A 12,872-nucleotide genomic window follows, 5' to 3' on the forward strand; every position below is an offset into this window, starting at 1 on the left:
GAACAGTGGAAATGAACAGCCAAGGGTGTTCAACATATGTGAAAATGTACAAAAATTAATTTGCACATGAACATGTTTAAGGGGTTGTTGTTTATAATACATATAATCCATCCATTTATCTAACAGGAAAATTATTAAGAAATATGAAGGTGGACAAAACATTTTGAACGACAGCTCAAATTAATGTTAGTGTCATTAATAAATGCAATCAATGGACCATCCAGGTGAACTTCAGCTGTCAAGAGTAGCATTTCTGAGGTTACTGAGAACACAAAGATAAAAATGAAATTGGCTGTAAGTTTGATTTGTTCTATCCCTGACAAATGCATAAGTATACCTGTATATTATTTGCCTTGCAGCATGAAAAGCTTAAGATTTTCTGACAACAATAGGGATAACCTAAAGCTGGTGGCAAAAATACATGCTTTGGAGGTCCATGTTAGGAACCTGACAGCACATAGGCAAACCAAAAATTGGATTGACTTGGTTTGTTTAGACAATTCAGCCATTTCTAATTAGGCTTTAGTCTCTCCAGGTCCAACTGTAGTCGGTGCATAGCAAAAATCATCAGCACCAACTCAGCTATGGGGTGACTGGGTAACAGTGGGACATTAAAGTGTGCATGCTCTAATTGGCTAATGCAGTGTGCTGAATTTTAGAATTCCAAACTATGATAATACAGCAGTTAAAATAAAATGCTTCTTTGGACAAATGTTTCCAACACTGAGGCTAAATTGGACTTCCTGGCCGACAATGAAGTACCTACTGTATCTTATTGCTACATGTTGGCACTAACAATATTGCTTTGCAGGAATCGGAGGTATTAAATAGGAACTTTATATCCTTATGCGCCAAAGATAAAAAAAAATGTGCTAACTTCATTATGTCTGGCCTGTTACCAAGATTACATAGAAATCTGGCATGCAAATAAAAGCAATGCCTTTCTTAATAATTGGGAAAGTTCTGGGAAAGGCCATGATTTTTCAAGAGAAATGGTCTTAACCCTCACTGGAAAGAATCCTTTATCTAATATATAAAGCAGAGTCGATGTATGTATGTGCGTGTGTATGTTTGTTTGTCCGCCATACAAATCTGCACCGGGAGTCTCCAAGAGGAGGTCATGGGGTATATTTGGTTGGGAAAAATGTTCGTGGTGACCCACAGGACACCTTTTCACCGACACAATGTTCGGCACACATCCCCGTATTTATCATCGACAAGATGGCCATACATTGCAACAGACGTTCACCGCAGCTCCATCTATCTGCAGCTTTGGTCTTTGTGCGTCGCTCTTTACCCATGTTTCTTTAAATTGCCAAGAGATGGCGGAAGTGTCCAAGTATGAGAAGGCCGGCTGCTTTGACCGGATGAAGGTGACCTGACGTATGGATGTAAAATGTGAACAACCCAGTGCGAGTGACCGGCTGACACACTCGCGTTTCCGCACGTCACACTCCCACATGCACTGATAGTGCTGTATTTCATTCGCTAACGTCCGTTATATGCAAGCACGTTTGAACAGAGACTCCCCTTAAAAAAACAGCATCTTTCCCCACCATTTTCCCCAAACGCAGCACCGGTTGTATATCACTTCTCTCAGTAGTTATCATTACCAAGATCCGTCAGATGGCATCACAGTTCAACACAGATGCGCCTTAGAAACAGAGCACCCCTCCCCGCCATTTTTCCCAGTACGGTTTCAGTGCTACTCTTTCTCACTGGCTTTCCGTATTTGTGGTGCTATTTGCTCCCTTTCCAACTCACAGTATGATTTTAGTGTTGCTCTTTCTGACTGACTGGTGCTATTTGTTCGCTTTCTGATGTAAATAAAGTAAATTCATCTCACTGTGGTGCTTTTTCCGCTGGGGTTCCGTACCACACATTATAATTGTCCTGTTTTTTGCTAATATACCCATGCCACCGAAAAAAAGACATAGAATTGGAAGGTGCACTTCAGATGCCAGAAGAAAGTCTATTTCAAGGGCGTCTGAAACGCCACAGCAGACAGAATCCAGAGTGGACGAACTTACAATAAAATGTGAATTACAAAACTGTTTGTTCTATTTCTATGTTCTGTTTCTTTCATTTGGGAAATTCACCGGTTATAGATTCCCGGGCAACGCCAGGTACTCCTGCTAGTTTCTTCCTAAAACATGGCAGCGATATTGCCTGTCTGAAAGATCAGAGGACAAGCCAGGCTGTAGCCTTATGATTGTAAATCACAAACTATAGTTTATCCCACTGTTTCTCAAACTTTCTGGCGTTATGACCTGCCTTTTCCCATTCCAGTGTCCTTTCCCAACTTTTTTAAGTCAAGTGTGAATGCCATAGCGGGCATATTCCCCAAGGTAAATCAAGCACAATTGTCAGGATGGGGGGGATCGTCAGAGCTCCACCTTGCAGATTCAAGCACGAATGTCAGTTGGGGGATCAAACACGATAGTTGGTACCTTCAATGACCAACTACCACTATATGTAAGCACAAAATCTGACTTGTGTTATCTTATTGAAACCTGTGTTAGTAAACCTGGCACTACTCCTTTAGCTGAGGTAGCACCAAATGGATAAACATTCCTTCATAATTCTACAGAAACTGGTTGAGCTGCTGGGTTTGGGATAATTCTGTGTGATGAACTGCAAACAGCTTCTAAAATGTTTGCAGATTTACATCTTTGGGACACTCATATTAAATATTAAAACAGATTCCAGCAGTTGTAGTATTCAATTATAGACCATTGTTTAGAATAGTTGCTAATCCAACAAATGGCAATCCTGAAATGTAAAATACCAACAAACATTAGCAGCACAGATTTTATGAAGTTTTTTAATGCTAAACTTAATATAAGCTCCCTAATTTCAGCGTCACCTTACAAAATAAATATCATATTGGCAGACCCTGTCTTGACTTGCACACACCACTTTACCTTGAATAGAACACTCATAAATTTAATTTCTAACATGAAACTTACTAACTGTACCCTTAGACTCAGTCACAACAAAACCAGTGAAAAACTCAATGGCAGTTCTGGCAGTATTTATTCTTATAACTAGCTCATTACTGAATGGCAAATTTCCTGAGGCACTAAAAGTGTCAGTTGTCAGATCGTTACTGATAAAATCAGAACTAGACAACCATACAGTTAACAATTACAGACTGGTTTCAAATGTACCCCTTTTTTCTAAAATACTCAGGACACAGCTACAGTCTCACCTTACATATCTCAATTTATTTGAGAAATTTAGGTCTGCCTTCTGCATAGGTCACTGTACAGAAATAAAATATTAAGAATTACCATTGAATGCACAACCTGTGGGTGCAGCAGTACACACACACATCTACATTGTGCTTATATTTGAAAGCCTTTTGTGTATGAAGTCTGCATATAACTTGCTATAGTGGCAATAATCAGCATCTAAAGCATAAATGATAAAGGCTGTACTTTAATCATTTACTGCTAAATAATGACTAGAGAGTTTTTGATTACACCAGCAAGATAATGCTTGGATTTGGAATATGAATTCAATTTTAAAACATATGAGCAGGATATTATTGTGATTTGCAAGAAGTACAGGACATATAAGGCAAGAAAATCTATGTTTAAAATGAATATTAACTTTTCTCTACATACTGGCAAGTCACGGAGCAGTCAAAGCATTCATATCTCCTGCAGGATTTATCCAGATTTCTGAATCGGCTTTGTGGAAATTAAATATTAAAATACCTATTAAAGCTTCCCTGGCAGCATCTTGTTACATAGAAATACAAATGTTTACTCTTAGTTGGGATCAAATGTAATTTTAAAAAGAACAAAATTGATCACATACTGCAGCTTGAAGAAGGCAGTTTTTTTGATGCAAGAGTTCTTCCTTTTGCTGCTGCACTCCCTCTTCTTTTTTCTTTAGCAGCTTCAGTTGCATTGACAATCCTGTTAAGTCTTTGAGCTGCAATCAGATTAACACCATCCCAGGAAGAATTAGAATCTTTAAGAAATTATTTTGTCTATGCACTTATCTAATTTCCTATAAAATAAAAAAATGGTTTCTGATAAAATACTATAATTAAAATATAACAGCTATTTTAAACTATGCATACTTTCAATATTACACTAATAATCTTCATGTTTTCTTGTATTATTTTTACTATTATTTCTGTGATGTCACATCATCAATGTTTTGTGTGTTGGCTTCCATGTTTTGTCTTTGTCTGAGAGCCACTATTTTGTATTTCTGCTTTTCTAGAACACTTACAGTATACTTTGTGTGTCTCATCACTATCAAGTCAAGTTGGGGAGCATGCACTGGTACAGTGCACTGCCACACCCACTACACGACGAAACAGCTTGGAATCCCAGTTGTCAACCCTCCAGGCAGACATGCGGTCCAGTCCCACCCTCTGGAAATGACCCTCTATCTGCCGCAGCCAGGTGTTACACGAATGACTCCTTGGCCTGGTCCAGCCACTCGGGTCCCCAACAATGAGGATCTTACGAGCCGGATCACCCTCAGGGAAATGCGGCACATGGCTGTAGTGCTGTAACTGACGCTCCCTCACAATGAAGGTAATGTGCCTCATTCGGGACTCCATGAGCAACTGCTCATTCGACACAAAGTCAAACCAACGGTACCCAAGGATTTTCTGGAGAGACACAGTAACAAAGGAGTCCAGTCTTCATCTCAGGTCACTGGATAGCGTCCATGTCTCGCAACCATATAGCAAAACAGGAAGCACTAGGACTCTAAAGACTTGGACCTTCATCCTTTTGCATAGATATCAGGAGCACCACACACCCCTTTCCAGCAACCTCATGACCCCCATGCTCTCCCAATCCATCTACTGACTTAATAGGAAGAGTCACCGCCATGAATGTCACTGCCAAGGTAAGTAAACCTCTCAGCAAGGTCAACACTCTCTCCGCAGACAGACACACTGCTGATGGCTGTGCCCAAGAGGTCATTAAAGGCCTGGATCTTGTTTTTTATTCAGGACACTTGCAAGCCCAGACACTTAAAATATTAGTATTCTATTTAATGTATGAAATGTTTGGTTGTGTTTTCTTCAAATACACATTCTGTGACACTGATTGTAACCTTGCTAGTCAAAATTTCACAGCTGGTTTCTCCCAGAAATAAGATTTATTTTTTCAGACCACTCACCAAATGCTAAATGTCCAAATGTTGGGTTATGGCTCTATTTTTATGTTCTTGGAAAAGTCCACAATACAGAATAGCAAAACAAAAATGCTTCCTAAATTTCTTTCTTTCAAAATATTTCATAATTCTTTTGCTGAATAGTATTATGAGTATGGAAACAGCCAGAAAAGTATATTAAAGTAAAAATGTCATTTGTCTATTCAGACAGTTCATGGTTTCCAGGTCATTCAGTAATTACAGCAATATTGGCATTTAAACCTCAATGAATATTTCACCCTTTTCCCGCATTCTCTTTAAAGGAGACCATTCAGCCGTGAAAGGCAAATGTTATCATTCAAGTTCTAATTACATGCTACCTGGCTTCACAGAACACAAGTAAATTAATATTTGCTAGATGCTTTCTTATGACCCCCAAGCAATCTCTCTGAAATAGCTGTCATAAATATTGCATTCAGAACTCATGTGTAGTATGAACCTAAAAAAAAATGTGCCATTTCATTCATTCTCTATTTCTCACATTAATTTACTCTGATCTTTATGTCAATCTTGCATTCCAGTGTAGCTGTAAAGCCTGCAAAAGACATCAGGATTAATTTACAATTTCAAACAGTCAAAAGCTACTAGATCATTCTCATTTACAAGAGCAGAAGTGACAGATATCAAATTAGAGATGCCACCATGGCTTTTCTTATTAGAAATATATGGTAATTGTTCCTACCTGAAGAAGCCTTAGAGTGCATCAAGGAAAAGAGAACCATGAATCAAAATTTTTCAATAGAAACATTTCAATATACAAGAAACAAACATTTTTCAGTTCTCTACATAAATTATTAACTATAAGCAGAGCACATAATCCTTATTATTATAAACAGTACCATCATTTCACATTCAAATTACAAATTCAAATATAAGAAAAGCAGTTTTACTGTACAGTAATAATCTTAAATATTCTCTCTAAGCAGAATATAGATCAAAAGTTCATTTATCATATACTATATTTATATTTGTGAATTTCCCCTTGGGATTAATAAAGTATCTATCTATCTATCTATCTACTATACATGGTTATTGTTTCTTAACTGAAAGCACTGATTAATTTTTTTAAATGAAAAACAAGATTTACAATCAAGCCTTAACTTTTGCAGGTGTAATGTTGCTAGGAAATGGCGCAAAAGTCAAAAACACAGATGTTAATACATTGAACCTGTGGGAAGTAAAAGGTTAGGTTCCCGTGACCATTAGAAACTGTAATCTTTCTCTAGAGATTTGTTTAAACTACACTTTACTACAAATAATTCTTTTTAAAAAACATTATTTGTGATAACATACACTTTTTATATTACAGTAACCAAGAAATCACCCATAAAATACAGTACACAAAATAAGACTGGTAACATGCTTCGTTCACTGCTGCAAATCCTTACGGGCTTCAGAGTATGGGAGCATAGCAGAGGCGAATTGACGTATAACCTTGAGGCTCTGATCGATGATGGGACTGACAGCCTCGGGATCTCTGACTAGTCCCTACTTTTCTCCTTTTTGCTGATATAATGAACAATTGCATCATTACCATCAAACTTTCATCCGACAGTGGCCAGTGAAATTTTCTCACTAAGCCACATCACTGACTTTGCACACTTGGGTTTAGAGCTCAAAGGACTTGAACTATGCTTTGCCTAATAGGATACTAGCCACTTCCCAAACTTTCACGCATCGTGCCACTCTTTTTTTTTTCTACTGTGCAAGGCCACGAAGCCTATAAATATGCGCTAACACTAAAGTAAAAATAAGGTTACTACTAAAATCACACAAATGCTTGAAGTCACGAAAGCCAAACTTCAAAAGTCAAACAAACTAAAATACTCTAAAGAATAAGTTTTTTTTTCCACAAGTCAAAGTTATTTCTTCACAATCATGGTATATATTTGTTAGCCACATGGAACTATGTTCTAAAGTATATTTCATAATTTTTTTTAAAAATAACATGACAGCTCTTGTGTTTTAAAATGGATATTACTGATATCAGGATTCCATTATAAAGAAAAGCCTTATAACTTACCATATATATCCATTTTTCAAGTTAAAAAAGTTATCAAGTATTGACCTGCATGTTATGATTATACACAAAAAACAAAAACAAAACCATTATTGTGAAATCCAGCCATTTTAAAAGGACTCTAACTGTGTGCTTCATGTTGTCAGCTACCCCATTCATTTTTCTCCTTGGTACCCTTTAGCCCCAGGGGAATGGATGAACCTTGGTAAATCATCATCAAGTGCCTTTATTGCAATTATAGAATACTGATGCTTAGATGTAAATTTCTCTCTGTTCTGCAGACAACTAGACAGTAACAAAAAAAAACAAAAAACATGCTATCGCTTATATTTTTTCAATATACAGAATCTTATTTTTTTCACAAAGATACTGACTGCTGCCACTGGACACTTAATGCATGCATATGCTTCAGTGAAACAGTACATGCACATAGCATAAAATCAAGTGACAAGAGTTAAACAGACATTATAGGCATCCCATTCATCCATCTTCCTGTCCAATTTATGCAGGGCAGCTCACAGGGTAGCTAGCACCTATGCTAGCAACATCTGGCACAAGAGAGGAACGAACCCTAGACAGGAGGCCTGTTCATCACAGGCAGAATACAAAGAGTTGGAGTCAATTAAGTAATGCCAATTCACCCTAAGTTTTATCAGGTGGAAGTTTAGTGCAGTTGTTTTAGCATAGGCAGACCATGTCTTTATTTGAAAATTAACTGTGTCAGATCGGGGGGAGCATAAACATGACAGAGAATAAAACTGAATAAAAAAAAAGCTAACTTTTACCATACATTTACACCAGCTGTTACAGACTCAAATCAAATGTATGATTTTATTATATAATAGTAATAATAGCACCTTCAATTTTGTTTTTCTTTTGTAAAAGTGACAATGACAATAAAGATTTATCTATCTACTGTCACAGATGTCTGGGGTCCTTACCTGGCCGGGATGCCTGGAGGGACCAGATAGAGACATTAAAAGCTTCCGGGTCAGGTGGACACAACCGCCCTGGAGCAAGAGATGACCACGGGAGAGGAGGAGAGACTTTCCAAGAACTTTACTTCCGCCACACTTGGCAAGATGGCGGAGGAACCTGCCAGGGATGCCCAGAGTGCTTCCGGGACAAAGGGCAGCACTTCCGCCACACCAGGAAGTGCTGCCGGAAGATCATCACCAGCCACCTGGAGCACATCCGGGCCGGAATAAAAGGCGCCATCTCCTTATACTCGGGGAGCTAGAGTCGGGAGTGGGAGCAGGACGAAGCTCCCAGGAGGAGATTGGCGGCTAAAGACTGTGTTATATAAGAGTTTATTGGAGAGATTTATTTGCTGTATGCATTGTGTGTGGTTTGGGACTTTATTCCTATATATGGAGGTGTGTAATAAAAGTGTGACTTTTATAAAGATGTGGTCTCTGACTGGTGGTGTCCGGGCAAGTCTCACACTACCCATCTATCTAATAATCTATCTAATAATAATAGCAGCTAGCTACTCAAAACGCTAAATGCGGGGAGGATTTAGGATTGAACACACAACCTTTTGATTATGAGACAGCAGTTCTTACTGCTGCACCAGCCAAGCAGACATGTCTACTTTGCATCACTTGATATTTGGGCTTCGGTTTTTACACATCAACATGTAAATAGAACAATTTATTTTTCTTCAGTTATATTCTTGAATAGAAGTGCACTTTTTTGTTATACCTTTCATAAAAGTGTTTATTTGATTTTTGGACTTCAGTCTTCACACATTATGCAGTTCACATCAACATTTTGTCATTATAACTATAATACAAAGAAAATTTCTGTTTTAGTTATGTGTTCAACATTTATTGTCTCGCATTTCCTTTCATCCTACATTTATGCAGGTTGTTGTAGGCACAGAACACACATGAAATGCATGTATTCTAAATAACAATATATTACTTACCCTATACAATTTCAGACACCTCACTCCCAGATACATAGACTTCAGCTGTGACAATTTTGTGTCCAACTTCAGCTGCCTCAGTCGGGGATGGGTGAGCAGGCCACCTGCTGCCAGTGCTGACTGACACATTTTGCAAAACAAAGGTGCTGATTGGGACGTGTGAGGGAATTTAAAATGGCCTGGCATTATGAATATTTTCATAGGCTTCAGGGATTTTGGTGTTAAGCAAATCATATATAAGTTCGCCAAAGATAAATAACACAACCTTTAAGTACAGAAAATAAGTTTGTAAAATAAATATTTTTTTTATTTTTTTGCCTTTTATCCTGCATGTGTAATAACTTTTTTCTCTATATTTGTGTGAACTGTTTTCTTTGAATTTTCACTAAACCTTTTTAAAATGAACTGTATTGGATTGAGAAATGTCTTTTGTTAAGCATTTGACTCATGCTGGATCCTACGTTGACAACAGTGGCTGCTGAATTTTGGGAAAGATGCATGTGCACTTGATACGTTTGAAAACTGCCTGTTTAAGCTTGACATTGGTTTGTGACAGAAGAAAACAGCAGAAAACTTGAAAGACTCCACAGGTATCTTAATGTTTGTTTGGTACATATGCAGATCAGAGTTGAACTTTTGAGAAGACTAAAAGCATATAAGCTAAGAGGAAAGAATTTAAATACCTTAAAAGGAGTGTTCCTGGTGCATGACTGCAATGCTATTTCCACAAAGCCTGAGTGGTTATCCTGACGACTATGACACAACTGAGAGAAACAGCATCTGTATGATGACAGCAAGATGCTCACAATACCAGTGCAACCCAGGTTATTTTCTGGACAACTATTAATGGTAGCTGTTATGGAACAAGTTAATGATTTCCAGTTGGAAATGGATGAAAATAAATACAAAGGAAAAATGTTTCTAGGAACTATTTTGGAAAAATACGAACAGTTATCCAACTTGATGAATTACATAAAAAAATTCAAGAAGGATAAAACATAATTAAAATGATCAAAACGGAATTTTCTGCAGCAAAAAAGGAATATGCAGTTGTAAATTAGTTTTTTTTTTTTTTGCAAAGTGATGAAGATGAATGAAAGAAGTGATGTAAAAAACTCAATGCTAAACTAATTACTTTAAATATGTTTGTTGGAGCTGCAATGGACTGGAAAACACGTCAAAATAAAAGTATTCCCAAGACATCTTCCAATATGGTAGATGAGAAACCTTTAAATCAATTAAATTACTCGTAGTACAGATTTTGTGAGAAAACCACATTCGCCACTCCAGATAGGTTGTTCAAGTTCACCAGACTCCCTTTCAGTCTCCATGGTGTAGATCCTACCTCCCCATTCCAGGTACGCGGGAGCATATCTCGACTATGTGGTCATTTTCAGTGACGACTGGAGATCTCACCTTGATCTCCTGCAGGTGGTGTTTGAGGCTGGCGGGGTTGATGGCTAACCCTAAGAAAGGCAGGGTGGGTATGTCGGAAACCCATTATTTGGGGTATTCAATGGGGAAGGGTCTGCTCAAGCCTCAGATGGACAAGGTAGGGGAGGTGCTTGCATATCCACAACCCGAAACACAGAGGCAGATTCAAGCTTTCTTCAGGCTCACGGGGCACTACAGGTGGTTCATTCCCAATTTTACGCATCAGGCCACCCCTCCTTACTGACTTGACAAAGGACAGGAAGAACTGTAGTATTGTCTGGACCAATGCCTGTGACAGAGCCTTCTCAGACTTAAAAGCTACTTTATCCTCATTCCCGGTTCTGCGGAATTCTGACTTTTAAAAGGAATTTGTTCTGAGCACAGATGTACTGGAAGTGCTTTCGGTTTAGGAGAAGTGCTTTCTAAAGATTTTGAAGAAGAAGAACACCCCATCATGTTTCTCATTAGGAAACTGCTTCCCAGGGAGCGCAGTTATTCAACCATAGAGAAGGAATGTTTAGCGATTATGAAGGCCCTCTGGTACTACTTGTGGAGGCAGTGGTTTACCCTGGTGACTGATCACACCCTGCTTCACTGGCCCTACACACGGAAGGATGCGTATGCCTAGCTCACTCAATGGATTATTAGTTTACACCCATCTGCTTTTGATGTTCACTAGTGGCCCAGCACTGCACATGTCAATGCTGATGTTCCTACACGACTGGCCGAGGCCGGCTTTGGCAGTCGCTTTGCACACACCAGTGTGGACAAAGCAAAGGGAGGGGATGTGAGATTTTTTAACTCTTTTGAGTCCATCCCCAACAGGGCAACACGTGATTAACGCGTCTGTCAAGGGCTGCTTGTTCATTGCTGATGGAACCACAGGTTTGCAGCACCTCGCGGGTCTGTAACGCCTCCTCGGTAAGCGGGGAATACTATAATTTGGCCACTGACCTGGCCCCAGCCTTGCCTATTTGTGTCTGCGTGTAGTAGAGTGGTAGCTCCCGCTGCAATAAATAGCTTTGCTGTTCCTGTTTCAATAAAGCTGATTTTTCCAAAATCCTTAGACTCAGCCTTGTCTTTTGGGCACAAGTCAGCAACTCACGTGTCACTTCCATTAAAAAAGGAGAACATCCAAATGCAACAAGATATTACAAGATGGTCTTACCTCAAAGATGTGCATCTACCACAGATAAATGCAGAGGTGGACTTGTTAATAGGTACAAATGTCCCTAAAGCTATTGAGCCATGGCAAGTCATACACAGTAGAGATGAAGATCCTTGTGCTGTGAAGAAGGCTCATGGATGGATTGCCAATGACTTGCTAAAGGGGCCAAATAATAAAAGACTGCAAAAATACCTGTATACAGTCAATCATGTGTCAATAATGGAAATAGAACAAATGTTACTTTAGAAATACAATACAGACTTTCTGGAGTACAGCTGTGAGGAGAAACGGGAAATGTCACAAGAAGACATTAAGTTTATGCACATATTTTCTGAGTCTGTGAAACTGGTAGATGGACATTATTGCATAAATCTACCTTTGAAAGATGAGACACTTAAAATGCCAAAGAATCATTGCATCCAATACTGGTCTGCCAATACTGATGCTCTGTGTAAGAAAGGTCAGAGCCGACTATACAGTACTTCCTTAGAAGGTTGGCGTCCTTCAACATCTGCAATAAGATGCTGCAGATGTTCTACCAGACAGTTGTGGCGAGTGTCCTCTTCTACAAGGTGGTGTGCTGGGGAGGCAGCATAAAGAAGAAGGACATCTCACGTCCGGACAAACTTGTTAGGAAGGCAGGCTGTATTGCAGGAATAAAGCTGGACAGTTTAACATTCGTGGCAGAGTGACGGGCACTAAGCAAACTCCTGTCAATCATGGAGAATTCACTGCATCCACTGAACAGTGTCATCTCCATGCAGAGGAGTAGCTTCAGTGACAGACTTTTGTCACTGTCTTGCTCCACTGACAGACTGAGGAGATTGTTCCTCCCCCACACTATGCGACTCTTCAATTCCACCCAGGGGAGTAAATGCTAACATTATTCAAAGTTATTGTCTGCTTTTACATGCATTTTTATTACTCTTTAATTTAATATTGTTTTTGTATCAGTATACTGCTGCTGGATTATGTGAATTTCCCCTTGGGATTAATAAAGTATCTATCTATCCATCTATCTATCATTGCAGAGCAGCGTGCTACTGGCCTCAACAAAAAACTGAAAAAGAGCTTAACATGAGGATTACAAAATTTTCATTAAAGACATTTTAGATAAAGGATACAATATTAAG

The 12,872-nt window shown here is 38.8% G+C and overlaps 1 protein-coding gene across 2 annotated transcripts in view; it reads right to left on the bottom strand.

The window, feature by feature from the left end:
- The window catches only part of ccdc172 (coiled-coil domain containing 172), a 103,058-nt gene that overhangs the window by 72,577 nt on the left and 17,609 nt on the right, over positions 1–12,872 (bottom strand). For both annotated transcript variants that reach the window (XM_039742325.1, XM_039742315.1), the window contains exon 3: positions 3,826–3,942. In XM_039742325.1, coding sequence (XP_039598259.1) covers positions 3,826–3,942 — 117 coding nt within the window. The remainder of the gene's footprint in view (positions 1–3,825; positions 3,943–12,872) is intronic.

The sequence above is a fragment of the Polypterus senegalus genome, chromosome 1, assembly GCF_016835505.1.
Source record: "Polypterus senegalus isolate Bchr_013 chromosome 1, ASM1683550v1, whole genome shotgun sequence".
NCBI lineage: Eukaryota > Metazoa > Chordata > Cladistia > Polypteriformes > Polypteridae > Polypterus > Polypterus senegalus.